The sequence below is a fragment of the Meles meles genome, chromosome 16 (assembly GCF_922984935.1).
Source record: "Meles meles chromosome 16, mMelMel3.1 paternal haplotype, whole genome shotgun sequence".
Classification (NCBI taxonomy): Eukaryota; Metazoa; Chordata; class Mammalia; order Carnivora; family Mustelidae; genus Meles; species Meles meles.
The window spans coordinates 57,733,681-57,757,287 of NC_060081.1; the positions used below are offsets into that span (position 1 = coordinate 57,733,681).

The window sequence follows — 23,607 nt, forward strand, 5'->3', positions numbered from 1 at the left end:
TGACTAATACCTTTATTATATCACACAGAATCAGGTCCCTGCTGATCTCTCCTCTTTGGAATGTTCTCCACACTTCAGATCATCACCTATATAGATGTTCATGCTGATTATTCAGCTGCTGCCTGGAATTTCTTTACCCACCCTGGACTCCAAGGATCCCCTGCTTCTTTGGATATGGAGGTTATTTCCCTGTAACTCCTCACCAGAATCCATGTGCTGATTCTCCGTAATCTCTTCACAATAAACTTATTTTTTGCAGCTCTGAACTGTGGGCTGTCCTGCCTCCATAGTGCCATGTGGGGCAGGGGCAAAGATAGCCAGAGATGGCAGTGCCGCTAATCGTGATGACTAAAGTTCGCAGAGTAGGGGAGGATTCTTAGGTTAATTTATCTCAGAAATACCTCAACATTATGGCCTGGAGAATCCCAAAAACTATAGAACAAGTCTTTCTGTCTTGTGTGAGATGGCTTCTAGATGATTCTGCTTGGGCCACAATCTCCTACTGTGAAGTTAGAATTTGGGTCTCATTGATAGGTCCCTCAGGCAACTACAAAGTTGTGGTTTATGGAAAAAAACTGATCTCGGCCCTGGTAATCCCATTTTTCTTCCCTCTATCACCAAACTTCTCAAGAGAGATATTGCTATCCATTGTTTCTACTTCCTCACCTTTACCCAGTGCTCAATTTTAGGTAATCTGGCTTATCTCCCCAACTCAAAATAACTTACCTTAGGTCATCGAAGACTTTGTCATAGCCAATACCAGTGAGCCCTATTCAGTGTTCATGTTGCTCAAGTCATTAGCAATCAACTTTGCATGACAACTCCAATCTACTCCCTACCTGCTTCTCCCCCTCTTTTTCTTCCTTATCACTACCTCAATTCATGCCTGGCCCTCCTCTTTGCATACATACATTACATAACTTTCTCTTTTTAAATAAATTGTGTTGTTATTAAGCTTTTAACTCTCAGTTACAAATCTTTATTTCTGTACTCTCTTTTGCAGTGCTGGATCTGGGACTCTGAAAACTACCCACCTTCTTTACTGGCTTGCTCCTTTTTAGGATCCTTTACTAGAGGGAGATTGCAAGGCTGAAGGAGGAGAAAAGAAAACTCTTCTCTCCCGTTTGCTTCCTTTTCCTTTAAGCATCGTGCAGCAATGGTTTTTCACCCAGTCAGGGAAAGTTGGTTTCAGTTTACAAGTTGCTGGTTTTTGGTTTTGGTTTTGGTTTTTTAATGCTCCAAAATCAATTTATTATGTTCCTCAGAATACTGCACCAGCCAACAGGAGCCCCTTTCTCAGAAGCCTACTTCCCAGTTCTTGGCATTTCTCCTCCAAGACCCTTAAAACTCATCCCAACCACTCTTTGTTGCCACTAGACCCATAACTTGGCTCATATCTCCGCATGCTCCAAGGGGACAAGAATAAAAATAAAATAACTTACATAATCAATTACTTTTTTTTTTTGGCTAATTTATAACAGCAGACATGGGGAATATGTGTAGCAATTATATGAAAATGTTGGGGTTCAGGAACAATCAAGAAAGAATTCTTGAGATGTCTTCAGTGCAAAGAGGTGGTTTTATTAAAACGTGGGGACAGGACCCACAGGCAGTAAAAGCTACACTGGGTTGTGAGGACTGATTATATACTTTCAAGTTGGGAGGGGTTAGGGATAGTGTTAAGTCTCTAGGGAATTTGAAAGCGAAGCTTCCTGGACATTGAGGGACTAGCTGTTTTTAGGAAGAGGTCATTTACTACTGTCTAGTAAAACCCTAGTCACAAGACCCTTCAGATTTGTATTAGTGGGCCATAGGCTTGTGATGTGGGAAGCAAAGGCAGAAGAAAAATTATTAAATTTCCTTACTATCTATCTATTCTTACTATCATCGACAAGTCTTTGAAACAGAGAGTGAAATTCCTCTAGGGACTCAAACACCTCAATGTTAATACTTTGCTAAGGGCAAAAGGCAATCCTAGCTTGACACCCCCCCCAACACACACACACCCTCCACCAAGATCCTGTAAGTCTACTTAAACATATAAAAATTCCTTTGGAAACTTCCTTTACCTCTAAACTCCCCAAGATATGTTTTAGCAATCATCCCCCAAGCATACAGCCCACTGATATACATCTGAAGGGTCTCATGACTAAGATTTTATTAGATGGCAATAAATGACCTTTTCCCAACAACAGCTAGCCCCCCACCCCCACCCCCAAGGTCCTGGAAACCTTGCTTACAAAATTCCTTAGAGACTTAGGTTATCCCTAACCCCCTCCCAACTTGAAAGTATATAATGGGCCACTCTTCATGAGCCCATTGCAGCTCTTTCTGCCCACGGGTGCTGTCCCTGTGCTTTAATAAAATCATGGTTTTGCACCAAAGGTGTCTCAAGAATTCTTTCTTGACCGTCGGCTTAGAACCTTAACATCCTCTTTCCTACATCACTTGGAGGATGATGGCTAACATATATCTTGGGGGGTAGAGATAAAGGAAGTCTCCAAAGGGATTTTTATGTGTTAAGGAAGATTTACTAGATCCTGGGGGTTAGGCTACTGTTAAGGTTGCCTTTGGCCTCTAGCAAAGTACGAACATCAAGGCAGCTAAACTCCTTGAAGAAGGTCACTCTGCCTGTCCCAAGTACTTGTCAAATGGGCTGTCAGTTATAAGGAAGTTTAATTCTTTTTCTTTGCCTTTGTTCTCTGAGGAGGAAGCAGAGGGCTAGCTGAAGACAAAGCACAAGCTGTCCCCTGCAACCTCCCCTCCCCCACTCCTGGGTGGGACAAGTGTGACATTCTTCCAGGAAGCTCCCAACTATCTTAATGTTAATACCTTGCTAGACGGGGAAAACAACCTTAACTTGACAATGGCAAGGCCTCTAGTATCTTGTAGGTCCTCTCTAGCATTTGAAAGTCCTTTAGAAACCTCCCTTTCCCCTACTTCCCCAAGTCTGGAGTCTGTAATCCCCACTCCACACAATCCCAGTGCTGCTGCTCCTTCTGCCCACCGGTCCTGCCCCCATGCTTGAGTAAAACGACTGTTTTTTTTTTTTGTTTTTTTTTTTTTGTTTTTTAAATATTTTATTTATTTGACAGAGAGAAATCACAACTAGGCAGAGAGGCAGGCAGAGAGAGAGGAGGAAGCAGGCTCCCTGCAGAGCAGAGAGCCCGATGTGGGGCTCGATCCCAGGACGCTGGGATCATGACCTGAGCTGAAGGCAGAGGCCTTAACCCGCTGAGCCACCCAGGCGCCCCTAAAACGACTGTTTTGCACCAAAGATGTCTCAAGAATTCTTTCTCAGCCCTCAGCAACACACTTCACCCCCCAAACCTCACTTATATTCCAAAACCACATCATTCTCCACATCAGAATTGATTCTAAATATTAGACCAAAGAAGATAGACTATAAACTGGGTTGCTTCTTAATTGATGGGTACCTTCATCAAAGATTCTGGACTTAATATTAGATCACACAGCTGAAAATGGCTTTGATAGCTTATTGTATTGGTTACTAGAAAATAAACTCAAAATGGCCTTCATTCAATGAGTTTGAGAACTTTCCAAGTTCAATATAAGTAAGGAATCCAAAGGCTTGGGGAGATTGGACTGTTGGTGTGGATTTATCTTTTGTAAACACATGTGCCCCAACCGTTACATTTCCTGAGGGGATCCAAACAACAATCTCTTGAACTAAATCAACTAAAAAGTTGAAAAATACAGTAGGAGAGTATCGACATCCTTGAAAAGCTGTTTTTTATTACCTGGGAAATGCTGCCATTGAGAAGGACTCTGTGATTTTAATAGGGGAGGATGAGATATACCAGTAACAGAGCAAGTGGTGGAGCAAAACTGGCAGAAACGAGAGGGCATGCTTATTGTAATGGAGGGCAAGGATAAATGGTATTCAGAATATTCGGCAACTGCTAACTGATCACAGTTTCCCTAGGAAGGAAATAGATGGTCCTCCTACTAAATGTTAATTCATCATGAGAATCTCCAGATTTGGAATCCAAAAACTTGATGTGGGTTGCCAAATGGAAAATCAAGAGCTTTTCATCCAATTTCCTGTTAAAAGCCAGTTCAGGATCAGGAACCCCTTGATTGAAGGGGAGCCAAGGGATCCTGCAACACTGCCACAGCCTACACGCCAAGTCTTCCTTCAAGTCTTTCCCAAATTGGCCTGTTGACATTTATTAGAATCATGGTGTACTGTGGAAAAATACCCAGAACTTTTGGGGCTATGAGATACTGGTTCTGAATTTATGCTGTTTTCCAGGAACCCAAAATAGTTTTATGGTCCACCAAAGTGGGCTTAATTGTTGTCAAATGATAAATGGAGTTTTGGCACGAGTTTGATTCAGAATGGGCCTGATAATTACATGGACCCATTCTGTGATTATTTTTCCAATTCTTTAATGTATAATTGAATGAGACATAATTAGCAACTGGCAGAATCCCCATTTGGCTCTCTGATCCATGGAGGGAGAGCTTTGGGGAGAAAAAAAGCCAAGTGGAAACTCCCAGAGCTTTCTCTTATAACACAATAATAAACCAAAGCAATCCTACAGCACTGGGGGAAATTGGAGAGACAAAGGCCATCATTTTTAATTTGAGAGACAAAAGGATGCTGATACTTTTATCAGTCAGGATTAATACAGAGGAGAGAAAGAGACAAAGAGAGGGATTGCAAGAAATTGATTTACAGGATTATGGGGGTTTGTTAAGCAAGATGGAAACTCATAGTTCAAGCCACGAGGAAGGGAGAATTAAGCACCAAAGCTGTCCACAGGAAATATTTCTTTTTTTTCTCCTCTTTCTTTTTCTTCTTTTCTTTTTCCTCCTCTCCTCTCCTCTTCCTTCCTCTTCTCTGTGTTTCTCTATCTCTCTCTACCCCTTACTCCCTCTCTCCCCTCAGCCTTGCTTTTAAGGCCTCCCAACTAATTGAATTAGTCCTACCTGGATTATCCAGGATAATCTCCCTTACATTAAGTCATCTCATTATGGATTTTAATTATATCTGAAAACTCCCTTCAGATCAACACCTAGGTTAGCATCTGATGAAATAACAGGATTGTAGCCTACCCAAGCTGACACACTAGGGGGAAAAAAAAAACCACAATACTTACCCCATCCCCATTTAACAAGACTGTTCACCGGCCTTAAAGTCAACCCAATCCCTGACACCAGGAATTCACTATTACCCCTGAAAATGTTTTTCCCCCTATTTCAAAATTTAGAGATCATCAGAATCAGCTTGCTTTTACTTGGCAATGCTATCAGGACACAATAGTTTCTCCCAGCACTACTGGTGTTTTCTACCATAACATAATCTATAAAAATCTTGATCATACTGACATCACAGAACATCACATATGTCCAATACATTGTTGACATTATGCTGATTAAACTCAATGAGCAGGAATTAACAAGCATTTAAAGGCATTTGTAAAATACACATGAGGAAGAAGGTGAGATACAACTTCATAAAAGCCCAGGTCCCCAGCACTTTGATGAAGTTTCTGCAAGTACAAAAAGGCACAAAGCTTCACGGTCCATTTTAATTTTTTTTTTTTAAAGATTCCACCTATTTATTTCACAGAGAGATATCACAAGTAGGCAGAGAGGCAGGCAGAGAGAGAGAGGAAGGGAAGCAGGCTCTCCGCTGAGCAGAAAGCCAGACGCGGGGCTCGATCCCAGGACCCCGAGATCATGACCCGAGCCGAAGGCAGCGGCTCAACCCACTGAGCCACCCAGGCGCCCCGTCCATTTTAATTTTTAAGGTAATACGTACCACAATTAAAAGTGTTATTCTGGGGGCACCTGGGTGGCTCAGTGGGTTAAAGCCTCTGCCTTCGGCTTAGGTCATGATCCCAGGGTTCTGGGATCGAGCCCCGCATCGGGCTCTCTGCTCGGCAGGGAGCCTGCTTCCTCCTCTCTCTCTGCCTGCCTCTCCGCCTACTTGTAATTTCGGTCTTTCAAATAAATAAATAAAATCTTTTAAAAAAAAAAGTGTTATTCTGACGCATTTACTGAGCAACTCTTAAGGAACCAGTTTGAGTAGGAATCAGAACGAGGACAGGCTCTCCAAGAAGCAGCGCAAGTTTCTCTACCACGATGTTCTTCTATGACCTAGGTAGAATCCATTATACTTTCAGAGTACCTATGGCAAATGAGGAAGTTTATGGATGCTCTGGCAAGCTCTAATAAGAGAAACACAGCACAGATCTCTAGGGCTTTGGAGAAAAGCCCTATCCTGGTCTGCAGATAATTGTTTTAATTTTGAGAAACAGCTCCGGTCTTGCTACTGAGTCCTAGTAAAGATGAATATCTAAGCATGGCGACCCATGCAATCTGAGATGTCCTTCATGGCCCACATATCAAGTTTCTTAGTAGGCTGTATTACACTGATTTTCAAATGCTAAACTAAACTTGATCTCTTGAGATAAACCCCCACTTAATCAAGATGTATTATCCTTTGTATACATTTAAATCTGTATTGAAGTCACTTAGATGCTGTTGAGGATTTTGGTCTCTAGGTTCATGATAAACATTGCTCTGTAGTATTGATCCTAGTCTGGGTTTCGTATTAGGGTAAGGCTGGCTTCATTGCAGGACTTGGTAAGTATTCTCTCCCCTTCAATTTTCTGGAATAGCGTGGGTATAATATGGTGTTTGGTGATGAAGCAATCTAGGTCTAGAGTTTTCTGTGCACTGAGGTTTTTAATCTACAAATTCAGTATCTTTAATAGATATAGGGCTTTTCAGGTTACGTATTTCTTCTGGAGAAGCTTTGGTAGTTTGTTCTTTCAAGGAATTTGTTCCTTTTTCTAAGTTGTAGAAATTAATTGGCATAAAGTCATTAATAATATTTCCTTATTATTCTTATAATACCTGTAAAGTCTGTAATGCTATCACCCTCTCATTCCTGATACTGGTCATTTTTGTATTCTCACTCTTTTTCTGAATCTACCTGACTATAGTTTTATCAACTGTATTAATCTTCTAAAAGAACTGGCTTCTGACTTCATTGGTTTTCTTTAATGTTTTTCAGTTTTTATTTCATTAATTTTTATCCTAATCTTTATTACTTCTTTGTTTTGTTTTTATTTATTTATTTAAAGATTTATTTATGAGAGAGAGACCACACACATGAGCAGGGTGAGGGGCAGAGAAAGAGGGAGAGAGACCCTCAAGCACTCAAGACCCTCAAGACCCGACAAGGCACTCGATCCCAGGACCCTGAGATCAAGACCTGATCCGAAACCAAGAGGCAGATGCCCAAAGGACTGAGCCACCCAGGTGCCCCACTTGCTTTGTTTTCAGTTGACTTCTCCTGTTCAAGCTTCTTATGATGGATGCTGAGGTCTGATGCGCACTTTAAGGAGAAGGATTCAAGCACATTTCCTCCTCCCCACTGGCTGACATTCAAGGCAAGTGTGGCTCTGAATAGGTGGTCATTGTGAATGGCCTGCCTCCCTCATTTTCTCCTGAGAACATCTCTGCTTGGTAGGACCCTGGGCTTGTCGGGGTTCCCGCCCCCTAGTGGTTCAGAGAGTTCATGGTTATGGTGAGACCTGCAGTCTTCACTCCCCCTGGTGGATCAATGCCAGCTCACTGAAAATAAAAATGAAAATGGCCTCTCTGAAACATGAGAGGAAATGGCCACTGAACAAGACAGGCTCACAGAGCTCAGGGTGAAGGGCAAGGGCCGTGGGTGAATTTATCTAGATGATATACAGGCCACAGAGCCAGATAGCCTGAGTTTGAATCCTGGATCCACGCTTACCAGCTGTGTGTCCTTGGGCAAGTGACTCCATCTCTCTGTCTCAGGCTTTGCATCTGTGAAATTCGGCAATAACAACACAGTTCTCCAGGGCTATTGGATTAATGAAATTAATCTACAACGAATGCTTAGAGCAGAGCCTGGCACAGAGTTGGGGCTCAACACGAGTCTGCTATTGCTCTTCCCGTCTCTCCTTGCAATGCCTGTGGGGGCCATGGGATCGTGCCAGGGAGCAGAGTGGGATGTGGGAGGAGGAAGTAGATGGGGACCAAGCGATGGCTCCTCTGATCTCCCTCCTGTGGGTCTGGCTGCCTTGCTCATGCCCCAGCCCCACCTGTCCTAGCTGGTGACTTCAGGGATTTTATTCAACTTCTCTGTGCCTCTGCAAAGGGAGGCCAATTATAATAGGACCTCCCTCAAAGGGCTGTGTGGAGGATTAAAGAAGCGATTACCAGTAAGGCACTGAGACTGCCCTCTGAGCACAGTCAACAAATGTGGTCTGGGATCATCTTCCTACTTCAGCTACATGGCTCTCAGGAACCCGTGCAGCAGACTCACCCAGAAGCTCAGTTCCAGTTCCCACCTCCAGAGACAGACTTAAATCCTCAGGGGTGGCCCAGTAATCTGCATTTCTACAAGCCCTACTTGTCCTCCTGAAAGCACTGCAAGGTACCCAGAAACTCCAGCTTTTCCACATTCCCTTCCCTGCTTCAGGCCACACCAGACCCAAAACCTCATCATCCTTTGTCCAACGTGATGTTCCATTCAGAAGGCACCCCACTCCTCTCACCCCCTTTTCCAGGAAGTTTGCCTTTGGTTAAAGTTCCAGTCTTTAGATGTCTGATTATTAAAAATATACGTTTCTACCAAAAAATGGAATAAATGAATGCCTGTGTGAATAACGAATTCCATTCCATAGAAGCGTGATTCTCAGTGAACGAAACCAGTCTACCCTACTGAATCAGGTGCAGGAATCTTCCACCAGTCTGCTTCCATCCATTCTGCTGCCCCCCTGGAGTTTCAGGACCTCTCCCTTTGGCTGAGGACCTGGAGCTGCCTTAGCGCCCAGGGAGTTGCAGTTGGTGGAGGTGGGCACCTCTGCCCAACTATATAGGAGGGTGTTCATGTACAAAAGTCTGCCTGGCCTTTGGTTTGGCCAGGGAAACTCCTGCCTCCTTATCACACTGGACACCCCTTCCCTGGAGCTATGAACAGGAGCCTGGGCATGTGTGCTCTAAGATCTAACCCCGTAGGTGCAGCCACACCCATCTTCCCTTGTTCCTCCAATCTGCTGAGCCTTTTCCCACCTCAGGGCCTTTGCCCCTGCCATCCTGTCTGCCAGACACTCCCTCCCCCATCTACACTCAGTGCAGATTCCATCTCCTCCTGGACTCAGCTCAAATGTCACCTTCCTGAGAGACCTTCCCTACCCATTGTCCAAAGTGGCCTCCCTCCTATTCTCAGTCTTACCCAACTTTTTCCCTTTGATATGATTTGTAATTGTTCCATGTACTGCTTCTGCCATGTAATGCTTCTGATTCTCTCACCAGACCAGAAGTTGCTGGAGGAGCAGGGTGTCTGTTACTGCCTAGAGCCAAGCACAGTGCCTGACCCATCACAGGCCCACAGGGAGTAATGGTTGACAGATAAATACATTTTTATCCAAGTCAAACTCCTTGAAAGTCAACTACCCAGGAAATCCAGGGCTTTAACTGGTGTCGATGGGTACACCTTAGGAGGAGGATAGAAATCCTACTACTGCGAGCAACATTTTTTAATGAGGTGCATTTTGTTTTTCTGAACAGACAAACCAAAGTTTTTGTCACATTTTCAGAATGCCCCCCCCAAAGGTGAAGTTTGTTTGAAAGGAAGTCCTTTGAAATAGTAAAGGTGATGGTGACAGATGAGGTTTGGGGCCCCCAGCAGCTCCACCTTCCAAAGGAAGCAACATCTCACTACTCTGGGGGGGGGGCCGAGAGCCTGCTGGAGGGGGCAGTTCATCTTCCTCCAGGCCCCGGAGCTCCGCAGGCTGCTGCCTTCCTCTCGGTCCCTGTCCCCTCACATGCGTTAGGAAGGTGCAGTGAGATCACCTGCAGAGCCGGCTTCGCACAGTGAACGAGGTCCACCAAATAAATGTCAGTGCCGCCACCTTGGAGGTAGCTGCCGGGGATGGCGGGGAGAGTGGGCTGGGGCGAGACGCCATACCAGCTAAGCTTTCCCTTCAATGTCCTCCTCAGGGAGGTCGATTCTCTGACAGCCCCCTCCCCACTGCTCAGGTTTTCCCTCACTGGGCCCTCACAGAGCACTTCTGCCTCCCCTTCACAGCCACACATCACCACCACGTGCTCCCAGCTGGGATGGCTGGAGACTGTCAGCCTCCCCACAGGAACAGGGGCACCACCAGGACAAGGAACTGCAGGGCTCACTGCTGGGCAGCGGCCTCCCGCTCCCCTGTCCTGCACCGGGCTTGGAAAGTCTACACCCTCCACCCTGTCATCTCCATAGAATCGGTGACCCTGAGAGTCACAGCCTGTGATGGGGCAGGACTAACAGCCCGCCTCACTCCCAAGGTCAGACCTTCAAAGAGCAAGGACAACAGGTTTGTTCCTCCCAACAGTGCCCACTCTTCTCCAATTTTCTCGACAAAAAAATAACAAAATCCCAACTGGTTACACAAGACCAGGAAGACTGGAAAAGTACATTTCGAGGTAACTGATATTCTACAAACATCCCCAAGGGGAGTGTGAACCCTGCGAGGACGTCAATTCCGGAAAGCCATCACCCTGAACGAATGCTTTCGTTATGATCTCTTACAAAACTGGATGTGAAGTGCCCAAGGATGGCCCCAGGGCTTTGTGAGCTCTGCAAAGGACCCTGTACATTCCCTACAGCCCAGGAGGAGAGCACAGGGAGTGAGGAGTGCCTTTGTCTCAGAGCTCCCAGCAGATGAACTGCGGGGCCCGGACCCCCGAGGCCTGTGTAGCAGTGGGAAACTTGAGAGAATTTTGAGTAGAGGAGGGCCCTGGTCTGATTAACATCTTAAAATGATCATGCAGGGGACACTGGGGCGGCTCAGTTGGTTAAGCATCTGATTCTCAGTTTTGGCTCAGGTCATGATCTCAGGGTCATGAGCTCGAGCCCCGCGTTGGGCTCTGCGGGGAGTCTACTGGAGATTCTCTTCCTTCCCTCCCCCTCTGCCCCTTTACCCACCTCAAATGAAAATAGATAAATCTTTTTAAAAAATGATTGTACAGACTGTGGTGTGCAAAACAGATTGTAGGTGGGCAAGCGAGAAAGCCACGAAACCAGGTCGGGGCGGCCCAGTGTAATCCAGGGCGATGTGAGGGGGGCTGAGGAGGGGCTGCTGGATGTGATCAGGCTCCGGAAGTGCTGACAGGGTGGCCGGACAGATGGGTGGTGGGCAAGGTGGGAAGAAGAGTCGAGAAGGACCCCAAAAGCTGGGGCCAGAGCAACTGGATAGATTGTGGCACTATTTCCTGAGATGATGAGGACAGGGGGACTTGAACTGAAGTTTCTCCAACCCCCAACTCCAGGGCAATGAAGTAAACCTAATGCTTTGGCTTCAAGGCTCTCTGTCCACCTCCTGTAAATCTCATCCATCCAACTGTTCATGCATTCATTCGTATCATTTAACAAACACTTACTGCTAACTACCGTGCGGTAAACATGGGCAGTACTGGACATGGGAGGATTAATTCACCTCACACCCTCCCCTACAGAAACTTAAAGTTTGTTAGGCAGTTCAGAGATCAACTATTCTCATTCATTCATGTGTTCAGTCATTGAGTCACTCAATAAGCATTCATTAACACTAATTCCTGGCAAGCAAGCATCATGGTAGGCATTGCGAATGATCTTGACCTTAAGAAAGTCCTAATCCAACCGGAAAGACTGAATTTAGCTATCCTCGTTCATTTACTGTAGGATCCCCAATACCCAGCCTGAGCAGGATCTGGGAGGGGACTCTCACTGGATGACCCAACAGTGGGCTCTAGTGGGCGTATCCAAGCAACACAGCCTCCCTCTGGATCCCTGGCCCTCCCCACAGGGTTCCACCTGCCGCCCTCACCATGTGAGCAAAGCCCAGTGGCAGCTGCCAGCGCCCATCACGACACCTCCCCACAGCATGCTCAGGGCTAACTCTGGTGTCATTCTCCTACAGAAAACCATGAGTCCACTCATTCAGGCAGCCAACCCCGCAACCACCCACCTGGGTACCATATGACCCTTCTTGACACCTGCAGGTCCCAGAACCCAAGATGTGTCCAATCTGGAGGCTCCTGGTCCTCCTCAGCTTGCTGTCAGTGCCCTCAGCACTGCACAAGCAGCCTTGGCGTGGCCTGGCCGAGGCCCACATGGACAGACCAGCTCTGGCGAGAAGTAAGCTCACCCCGTGCTCTGTCCACTGTCCCAGGTTAGGTGGGGAAGGCATTATCCTGCTGGGTGACCTTGGGTCAGTCACTCCCTCTCTCCCTTTTTCTCTTAGACCTCAAGTGTAGAAAACTGAGGTTGAATTATCATATGCCAGTTCATGGAATGTCATCATTACTGTGAATCGTGGCAAGGCCCTCTTGGGTTTATTCTGTTGTTTTCCCCTTTACTGCTTATTCTTACTCCCACCCCTCTTCCTCAGCTCTGCGGTGTGTTTAACACATGTGTTTATGTACAATCACATCCCGATACAACATAACAGTGTTTTGATTTGCATAGATGGTATCACCATATAGATCTTGATTTTTACTGTTTTCATTGGACACTGTGCTGTTGACATCTGTTGCTTCATGCTGGTAATGAGAAGTCCATGAGATTGGACTCATCACTGCTTGGCCACTTCCCTAGGGATGGACTGCTGAGTCGTCTCTAACTCCCTGAACTCCTGAACTCTAAGCTATCCTGAGATCAACATCCTTGCATATGTCCCTGTTAGGAGCCGTAGAAGAATGTCTCTGGGAGAGACCCAGAAGTGGAATGGGTGGCTGGGCCCTAGGGTAGATACAAACTCAATTTAACAAATGACTATCAAACTGCTTTCTAGAAGGGCTGTGCTGCTCTATACAGGCTCCACTGACTAAAAAGCATACCCGTCTCCCCAGCCCTGTTTCCCAAAACTGGAGAGGATTCATCTGCCTCAGTCTACTCCAGTGACCACAGCAAGATACCACAGGCTCAAACAACAGACATTTCTTTTCTCACAATTCTGGAGGCTGGCAGTTTGAAATGAAGGCGCCCGCAGGGTTGACTTCTAATAAAACCCCTCTTCTTCTCTCTTCCTTCTGGCTTGTGGGTCTCTGCCCTCTCCCTGTGTCCGCATATGCGCCTTCCTTCTGCATGTGCACGGAGAGTGCACTTTGCTGTTTCTGTCTTTTCTTAGAAGGACACCAGTCTTAACGGATTAGGGCCCCAACCCTATGACCACAGCTTAAGCTTCTTTACCTCCTTCAAGGAGGTAGAGTCTCCAGATACAGTCCCACTGGATGCTAAAACCTCAGTATGTTAATTTGGGGGCAGGAGGAGCTACACAATTCCATACATAACACTGTCTTTCTCCCATCTGCCAGCCTGAAGTGCACGTGAGTGCTATGGAATTGTCTCAGCTTGACTTCATCTGATCTGTGGGAAGTTCGAGCTCCTCATCCCAGTTTCACTAGCCATTTGACTTCTTCGAATTTCCTGTCCTCATCTCTTGTCCATGTTTCTCTTTGCTTCCCTAGGGATTTCGTTTTATTCTCTCTGATTTGAGCATTAATTTATTCTTTTTTTTTTAAGATTTTATTTATTTATTTGATAGCACAAGTAGTCAGAGAGGCAGGCAGGGAGAGAGGAGGAAGCAGGCTCCCTGCTAGCAGAGAGCCCGATGCGGGGCTCGATCCCAGGACCCTGAGACCATGACCTGAACCGAAGGCAGAGGATTTAACCCACTGAGCCATCCAGGCGCCCCAGCGTTAATTTATTCTTGACGCTGATCCTTCTTCAGGTCTAACCAGTGCTAACATTTCTCCCAAACTGTCACAAAGTTGTAGATGTAGAATGCTCCACTAAGTACGACATTTTCCGGAGGTTTTTGAAATCTTTTTTATCATGTTAAAGAAATCTCCATAGCTCTGGTTTTCTGAATTTTTCTTTTTTTATGAATTTTTCTTAATCATAAATCAGTACTGCCTTTTAACAAATGTTTTTCTACCTCTAAAAATTACTCTATTTTTTCTTCTAAATCGTTAATGTGATAAATTGTATGAATAGATTTTTGTCTGTTGAACCCATCCCAGCATTTCTGGAATAAATTTGATACTTTCATAAGTCATTAGAATGATATATTTTTACTGTACTATTTTTATAATGTACCAGAATGTACTTATAATGTAACATACTAAAATATATTTTATAATGTAATGTATTTTTAAAGAGATTTTTTATTAACATGTAATGTATTATTTGTATTTTTATAATGTACTATTGGCTACTCAACTTGTTAGCTAATAATCTTATAGGAATTTAGCCAATTTTTCATACATGAAATCGATGTGGACCTTTCTTCCCTAATACTGTTCTGGAAGCTGGGCAAGTTACACTGGCCTCATAAAATGAATCTGGCACCTTTTTCTTTTTTTTATCTTTTTCACAATTACCTCTTTATATAAAGTTTGGTAAAACTCTTCCCCAAAACCATCCGCATCAAAAACTTTGGGGGAATGGAATCTTCAATTAACTATTTCTATTTCTTAAATCTTTTACATTATCAATGTTTCTCATTTCCCTCATCACAACTTGGCATTTTATGGTTTGCCACAAAGGTATCCATTCCATTTAGGTTATGAAATACATTCATGTGTATTTGGGTGTCCAGGCAGCCTCATGGTTATAATGGGTGTAGTTAGAATGCTATTTCATGGGGCCACCCTGGAGATTTAAATGAAGAAAAGCATGGGCCAAATGCTTTTTCAACTGTGAATATATTTATCACTATAACCACATCTCCTATCAGTTAGGATACTTAGCTGCACAGAACAGAGAACCCAATTCAATGTGGCTGAAAAAAAAACAAAAAACAAAAACATTATTTCACATAACCAAAATTCACAGGTAGGACAAGCTCCAGGTCTGATTCAATCAGGAGCTCAAAGGTGCCACCCAGAGCTGGGTTTTACCCATTTTTTTTTTAAATCTCTGCTATCATCATAGTGTCATCCTCGGGCTTCTAGTTCCCAGCGTGGTAGGAAAATGGTGGCCAGTGACCATCAGAGCGACAGACTGCCTTGCTCCCTTCCAGTAGGAGGCAGAAAGAAACTTCCCCTCAAATGCGAAACATAAGATCGTCTGTTTAGCCTGATAAGGCCAACTTGGGTTACATGCCCACTTTAAACCTGAAAGAGTCACCGGGCAATGATGGCCTCTCATCTGGACGAGGAACTGGACAGAGTGCCTGAACCAAAAGAGGGTTCAGTTGGGAATGACAGGACGGATGAATGGGAGTATGGATAGACAGATGAATAGATGGATGGGTATTTGAACAGATGGAAGATGGATGGGAGGGTGGATAGATGCACAGACTGATAGATGGATGGATATTAGACAGACGGATAGATGGATGGATGGATATCGGACTGACAACTACTAGTCCACTGCTCACAATTTTCCAAGTGTTGTTGTTATCATTAACCAAGAACTACCAAGAGTTCTAGGCATACCTACAGTATCACTCTATCTTTGAAACTCTTTAGTCAATGTATATCTCTCTTACTAGACAGGAAACTGGTTTGTGTCTTTGGTATGCACCACAAGGCCTGATACTCAATAGATGTTCAATAATATTCTTTTTTTGGATAAATGGTATCTATCCAATTCTCTTTGGACTACTTATCTCAACTTACAAGAATCCTGTGAGATGTACATTATTATTGTCCCCATTATACAGATGAGGAAATCAAGACCCAGGAAGGTGGTAGCATTTCAACCCAGATCTAGGACTCCAGACACACTTTCTTATTTGCAGGCAACAGAAACATGGGATAATGAGGCGGAACCATGGTTTCTGCTGCTCTGCAGTGTTGGTTCTGATCCCAGGGAGGGTCAAGTCAGTGAAATACATGTGTCCTGTGGTATGCTTGGAGGTTCGCCAGAGCTGGGCCTCATCCTAGCATCAAGACAGGCAAGATTCAGCGTGCCTGACGCTTGAAAATCCCCTTCCTTTTTGTAGTTTATTCTCTGCTGGGAGCTCCACTTAGTCCTGCTGCTGATTCCAGGCACAGTGTGAGAGAAATTACATTCATTCTCTTCCTAGTTGTTCTCTCCAAGCAACATTTACTGTGATATACATGCTGTACACTAGGTTCTGTGGCCCGGATTCAGAGACGGCACTGGGCGGGCTTCCCACCATTACATTTCCTTTGAGCCGCTCTTGCTGGCCAGACCCCCCACAGGGCTGTTGCCTCAGCCCTGCAAAGCACCACTTTCCAGATGAGGCATGTGGGTTTCCACGCAGAGAGTGGAATTGAGGAGTGACAAGCACCCATCTCTCAGCAAGAAGCAGATGCACCAGCCCACACACAACCTAGGCTTCTTGACTCCAAACCCCCTACCTTGTCCACGACACAATGCAATGTCACTAGTCCCTTGTCCATTCCAGTTATTGCCCAGGGCCTCATGAAGCACAACGTAGAGGGCCGAATCCAGAACCTCCGCCTCATGGACAGTCTGAATGCCTCAGGGCAGATGGCCCCAGGGATGGTGGGCCGGCTAATAAATGGCATGAGCCTCCAGCAACAGCAAGAAAGCAGGTGAGCCCCTGAGCCCCATCCCTGGCCCTAGGACTCTCTATAAAGCTCTGGCAGAGCTCAGTGTGTGGGGCCACAAGGCTGTGAAGAGGGAAAGCAGGAAGATTGGAAGGAGGGGATGAAAGGCCCAAAGCAAGACTGAATGGGGGGCCCAATATGAGAGGTCATTTGGGGAGGAAGCGTAACAGGGTGATCAAAGCAATGCCAGGAATAAAATCTTCTGCATTTAAATCCTGGGTCTGCCACCAATCCTGGGGAAATGGCCTGAGCACTCAAGCCTTGTCTCTAACATGGGTGCCCAGAGCACAGCCTGAATCAAGGTCTGGGGTGCCAAAGGAACCCAGGACTAGAGTCTGACATTTGAATTCCACTCTATTGCTCGATAGCTGTGTGACTCTAGATAAGGTGTTTGAGGTCTCTGAGCTTCAGCCTTAAGCCCTCATCTGTAAAAAGGGTGAAATAACTGTCCCTGGCTCGGGGGCTTAGTAGCTTTCTCTGTTGCGCACAGTAGATGTGTAGGCATTGGGCATTCCGATTAACCCAGCAGAGCAGGACTGGGCTGCTCGACCATACTTCCACTCCTTCCTCTGGAGGGCAGGGCCTCCTTAGCCTCCCAGGCCCCCAGCGACTCCACTGCAGCAACCCGGTTCCCACCTGCTGCGCCCTTGAGCTCCCTTCTCTCTCATTCTGCCCCTCAGTCTTGCCATTCTAATGAGCCCTCATACTTGCTGGCAGGGTTTCCCTGGATGTCTGCAGCCACAATCACTTCCCTCCTTCCATTCTGTTAATAATAGTTGTTACAAGCATTCATTGTACACCTGCTGTGTACCAGGACTGGGGCTGGGTCCTTGGAATACAGCTATGAACAGGACATATGGTCACGGCCTTTTTGGATCTTATATCCTAGTTAGTTAAGTCACAAAAGTAAATAACTAATTGCAGGTACAGGGATATGTTATGAAGACAGCTTTAGTAAGGTAAGAGTGGGGCTGATCAGGAAGACCTTTCTAAAGAGATAATCCCTAGGAAGAATGAAGAGAAGGAAGCAAACCACATGAAGGACATAGGAGGGCAGTAAGTGCAAAGGCTGAGGTAGGAAAGAGACTGGTGTGTCTGAGAATGAGAAGTCCTGTGTGGCTGGGTGAGCAAGGCAGAGGGTGGCAGAAGGTGCGGCTGTGGAGGCAAGTGGGGCCAGACCCTGCAGGTCTTAGGGGTCACAGTGTGGAGTTCGGATTTTATTCCAAGAGCAGTGAGAAACCCAGGGAGAGTGTTAAGTAATAGGGCTGCCTGTTGGCTGCCGCATGGAGAATAGTTTGTAGAGAGACCAAGTTCATGGTAAGGAGCCCAGAGAGAAACTAGAACATCTCCAGGCGAGAAGTGATCGTAGCCTGGTCCAGGTGAAAGGGACAGAAGGAGTGGGAAGTTGCCAAATTCTGGGCATATTTATTTTTTAGGATTGTATTTATTTATTTGACAGACAGAGATCACAAGTAGGCAGAGAGGCAGGCAGAGAGAGTGGGGGAAGCAGTCTTCCCACCAAAGCAGAGAGCCCAACGCGGGGCTCGATCCCAGGACCCTGGGACCATGAATGAGCCAAAGGCAGAGGCTTTAACCCACTGAGCCACCCAGGCACCCCTCTGGGTATATTTTGTAAGCAGAGCCAGCATGATTCACTGTTGGGTTGAATGTGAAGGTGAGGGATGGAGAAGGCCAAGAAGGCTCCCAGGGCTTGGGCCTGGGCACCTGGGCAGGTGGTGGTCCCTGTGCTAGGAGGCAGTGGCTGGGTCTGAGAACAGCCCCCGTGTGGGTCTGCTGCTGGCTGTGGGTTTCGCACATTCATTGTGTGGAGCTGTGAAGGGCCCTCTGGGACAACTTGCAGCCCTAGGCTCCTGCAGCTGGCTCTTGCCCTCTCTGAGCATCTTTAAAAGGATCTGACTCCAAACCCCACCACCAGGCCCTTTTCATAAACAGAATGCCAGCCTTTCTCGTCAGCCTGAGACCCTGATGTCTGAGCTCCCTCCCATTTGAAGGGCCTCTGCTCTTTCCTTCTACAGTGCCAACATCACCAGCATTCAGCTAGACGACAGTGGGATCCGGATGTCTTTCCATAAGGAGTGGTTCTCAGCAAACATCTTACTTGAATTTGACGTTGACTTGAGACTGTGAGTCATACAACAGCAGGGTTGGTAGGGTGCTATTCCTTCTCAGTGGGAATCTTGGAGTTGGGGGGATGGTGAAATTTGGCAACCGGGGGAACCTAGATCTTTATGACTCCAACCTGGTTCAAATTCTGGTTTCTGAACTCACTCACTGTGTGACCTTGGGCAGGTCACTTCACATCTCTGAGCCCCAATTTCTTCAGCTGAAATGTGAGTAGAAATCCCCAGTCATTTGCTCATTTAAACCTATGTGAGTTCATTACACTGATTTTAAAAAAAGAGAGAAACACTTTAATTATATCATCACCTTCCCTCCATCTGCTCAGACTATCCTTTACCATCAGCTGCCCCCAAGAAAACGGGAAACCACAGCTAAATGGTACAGACTTTTTTAAAATAAGATAAACTCTCCACTTCTGAATATTGAAAGGCCCCTTGGCTGGTCTGCCTAAAGGATTTTCAGAAGTCACTCTGCCTAACAGCATTTTCTCCTTGATCACTGGTTGCAGGAGTCAACAGGCAGGGCTGGTTTATTGAAAGAGTCACTCTTCCCTTTGTGTTGGCTGTTTCCACCACCTCCTCTCTGTTTCCTGCCCTTTCCCTCTTCCTCCTCTCTCTTGTCCCCAGGCCCTTCAATAACAAGATTATAAAGACACATGCAAGCATGAACCTGGTTGTGGAGTTCTGGCTGGAGAAAGACGAGTTTGGCCGGCGGCATCTGGTGATAGGCAATTGCTCTGTAGAGCCTAGCAGCATCCACACAACAGTCCTAACCGAGTAAGATCCCAGCTGCCCTCCACTGGGCTGGGCCCTTCCTGCCTAGCCTTAGCTGTGGCCATGCGGCTCTACCACCTCCTAGATGAGCCCAACACAGATCTCACCCTTTCCCCAGGACCTACTTCTCTTCCTGAGTCAGCATCCCAGTGATGGGCCCAGCCAACCTCCCCGGAGCCAAACTCTTTGTCCTCCTCATGCCCAACTGCCCACCTTCACTGGCTCCCATCAATGACCTACCTACCAGCAGCCCCCGCTTGTCTCCTCTCTCTCCATCCCCACTGCTACTATCTCAGCTCCTAGACCACTTTGTGGACCACTGCAGGAGCCAAGCTGGGTTTCCCAGACTGAGACCTCACCTCCTTCACTCCATTCTTCCCTGTGGCAGAATTAACTTTCTAACACAGAAATGGGGTCATGTCTCCTAGCTCCTCCTCCAAACACTCCAGTTGTTCTCCAAAGCCCTCTGAATGAAGAGCAAACTCCTGGATGTCAGTCAGGACCCCACTTGACCTCTCACCTGCCCCATCCTATAGCCCTTTGCCCTCTTGTGTTGCTGAAGGGCCTATCCTTCCATTAACACACCATGTATCTTCATACCACCGTGCCTTTGCACATGCTGATCCTTTTGGTTGGAATGCCCTTCCCTTCTTCTCTAGAACTCCTCTTCATCACTCATTCATTCAACAAATACTGATTGAGAACCTACTATGAGCCAGACATGGCATGCCTGATGCTAGGGATACAGTTGTGAACAAGAAAGAAAAAAAAATAGAGCTATTTGTAGGGTATATTAATTAATAGAGTATAACAGATTTATATACTGGCTGACCAAGTCTATCAACTCAGCAGACTCTTGAGGGAAAGATTTGGGTGTGATTTCTCCCTGCAATTCCAGAATGCTAAAAGCAACTAGGTCTTCAGTGGGTGTCCATTCATTTACTCACCAGACATTCACTAAATGCCTAAATCATGCCAGGCATTCAAGGCTAGGACAGTGCAGGGGAAGGGATGAACTCTGGAGCTCTAGTGACCTGGTTCTAATCTAATCAGCATTTACTGGCTGTGTGACCTTAGGCAAGTCACATCACCTCTCTGAGTTGCCCCTTCAACTACTGACAGCAATGCCTCTAGTATAGGGCTGGCTGAGGATTAAATGACTGTGTAAGGTGTACTCACTGCCTAGCGCCTGGCATTGGTACTGCACAGATTTATCTGTTCTGTGTATCTACCTCTCTTTCTAGAAATATCTCCCCAAAGATGAAACATTTTCTCCGCAACTTCAGGGAGACCCTGCCAAAAGTTATCCCACACCTGGTGGAAAGTCAGGTAAGTTCGAGAAAAATATTGTCCCCTGAGGTATCTTTGCGTCTGAGGGTCAGGACATACATACTGGCAATTCAGAAAAAGTTTCCAATCTTGGGCTTTAGGACCTGATAATTTTCCATTAAAAATTTCAGTTTTGTTATCTACTGGCTTGGGTGTCCTTGGCAAGGGACTCAGCCTCCCTGTGCCTCAGTTTCCCCATCTGTAGCATGGGAATCCCCGCAGTCCCCATGTCATAGAGTCGTGACTAGGATTCGGGCAGCAGAAGTGCTGTGCATGGCATCCCGCTGGTGCTCAATACAAGAGAGCCACTCTTGCTATGATTCCCTGTGGAACTCCAGTGAGGCCTAAGCTTCCAGCCGCAGGCTCTCTAGCTTTCTTTTCCTAGTCCCTGGCCTGACCCTTCACTCTGTGTTGGTGGCCCAGGTGTGTCCTCTGATCAGTGAAATCCTTACACAGCTGGATGTGAAACTGTTGAAGAGCCTCATGGGTGAGTGTCCGCATCCGTCCAGGGAGGACTCAGGATTGGTAAAGGGAGGAGGTGTCCCAGTGCAGCTCCCAGTGAGGCCTGCGGAGGGGGGTCTGCCTGTGCTCTGAGCACACTTAGAGGGGACCATATGATGAAGACCGTTCCTGTCCCCTGAGAGAGCTCGGACAGCAGAGGGCATGCCTACCAGCTGTGCCCCATCAGTCACCCAAATCTCCAGATTACCAGAAACTGTAGTTCCTCCCAAGATCTCCATTCAGTCCTTTAGGGAGCACTGCTTCCGCACCCCCAAACCTAAGACCGCCCTCCATTTGCAAAGAGACACTGTTCCCACCTTCAGGGAGCTCACAGTCTAGTGAATGGAATAAGCACATAAGTACTTACCATTTGGAAAGAATGTTAACCCAAGTAGCTTGGGCACTGGCCCTAGGTTGGCATGGATGGATGAGAGTCCCCTACAAGGGCTGGACCGGCAGTCACCCTAGTGACTGATGCTGCCTCTTCTCCTTACAGAACAGGCTGCTGCTCACAAATTCAACCAACTATGAGTCCAGCCCACTGATCTGGAAGGAGGTTCCACACCTTGGGACTTTAAGTCTTCCTCAGAGTGGGGTTTCCACTGCCCCCAAACACCTTTACCACAGGCCCTGTGGCGGCCTATCCTGTCCCATAATAAACTCTAACTCTGAAGGGTACAGAGATGTCCCTTCCTGGGCCCTGAGTTTAGTGTTCCAGAAGTCAGACTTGATGAAGGATCCATGCTAAGACTAACTATGCCTGGGTTTGCTCATCAGCCTAGAAACGCCAGAGAAAATACTGTGTTTTCCTGTAACTGGCAATGAGAAGCCCATCTCTAGGTTTGTTCATCAATGCAGGGAGGGCCTTGTTGAGAGTTCCCATTCCCTTTCAGCCCATATTTGTTGAGTACCTACTATGTGCCAGCTGCTTTGCGAGGCTCCAATGGAGTGTAGGGAAAGGATGACAGAGTGGAAAGCGTAATTGTTGGCACTGAACAGATCTGAGTTCAAATTCAGTTCAGCCCAATGAGAAGTCCCATGTGGGTATGAACCCTGTGCCTCAGAATGACCGCTGATCCCCGGCCCCCAGGACAGGGCTGGCCCAGAGTGGGAGTGCAGCAAGTGCCTGTTAAGGTGGGTGATTCTGGTTTGAGGACTCACTGGCTGTGTTGGGGACAAGGCAACTTCCCTTCAGGTCTCCCTCACCCACATAGTGGGGATAGAGATCTTCCAGGATGTGGAGCAACAAGAGTCTGGTCCCCACTGGTGGGAGGTAAGGTGCACCATTGCTTTCCAAATCCCGGTGGCAGTGGCTACAAAAGCAACCCATAGGCCTGGCCTGCGGCCCTGCAGCCACTCCCCGCAGGTGCCGCACAGAAACACGGGCCTGAGGCCACCACAAGACATGGGTAAGACTGCTCATGGCAGCAGTGGTCCTCACAGTCCCTGATCCAACACCCTGAATGCCCATTAGGGCTCATTTTCATGACACTCGAAACAAAGCCCTGCACGGGAGAGCACACATTGCATCTCCCATTTATATGAAGCTCAAAAACAGCAAAAGGAACCCATGCTGTCACAGATGAGGGCCATGGGTAGCCTTGAGGAGGGTGTTAGTGACCAGGAGGGGCTGGAGGCCGGCTTCTGTTTCTTGATCTGGATGCTGGGTGTGGGGATGGTGTTTAGTTTTTGAAAATTCACTGAGCAAGGGGCCTGGGTGGCTCAGTGGGTTAAGCCTCTGCCTTTGGCTTGGGTCATGGTCTCAGGGTCCTGGGATTGAGTCCCACATTGGGGCCTCTGCTCATTGAGGCCCCTGCCTGCCTCTCTGACTGCTTGTGATCTCTGTCTGTCAAATAAATAAATAAAATCTTTTTAAAAATAAAAGAAAGAAAGAAAATTCACTAAGCTATTCACTTATGTGCATTTTTCTTACATATATTAGACTTTAACACACATTTCTGAAATAAAAAATATTTATCATGGGACACCTGAGTGGCTCAGTTGGTTAAGAGTCTGCCTTCAGCTCAGGTCATGATCCCAGGGTCCTGGGATGGAGCCCCGCATCGGGCTTCCTGCACAGCAGGAAGCCTGCCTCTCCCTCTCCCTCTGCTGTTTCCCTTGCCTGTGCTCTCTCTCTGACAAATAAAATCTTAAAAAAATATATTTACTATGCGATGTTTATAGGAGCATATGAAAAAACATTTGCAATATGTTTAGCACACACTAGGTCCATGGGAAATGCTTATGAAAACTCATTTAAATCATTGTT

General features: G+C 46.5%; 1 protein-coding gene across 1 annotated transcript; it reads left to right on the top strand.

Moving 5' to 3' along the window:
- The first annotated feature begins 12,063 nt into the window (after positions 1 to 12,063).
- Positions 12,064 to 21,869, top strand: BPIFA3 (BPI fold containing family A member 3). Its single transcript, XM_045980171.1, has 7 exons — positions 12,064 to 12,184; positions 16,428 to 16,578; positions 18,630 to 18,737; positions 19,362 to 19,511; positions 20,753 to 20,837; positions 21,261 to 21,324; positions 21,835 to 21,869. Exons 1-7 carry the CDS (start codon positions 12,064 to 12,066, stop codon positions 21,867 to 21,869), a joined length of 714 nt encoding a protein of 237 aa, XP_045836127.1.
- Positions 21,870 to 23,607: the final 1,738 nt, after the last annotated feature.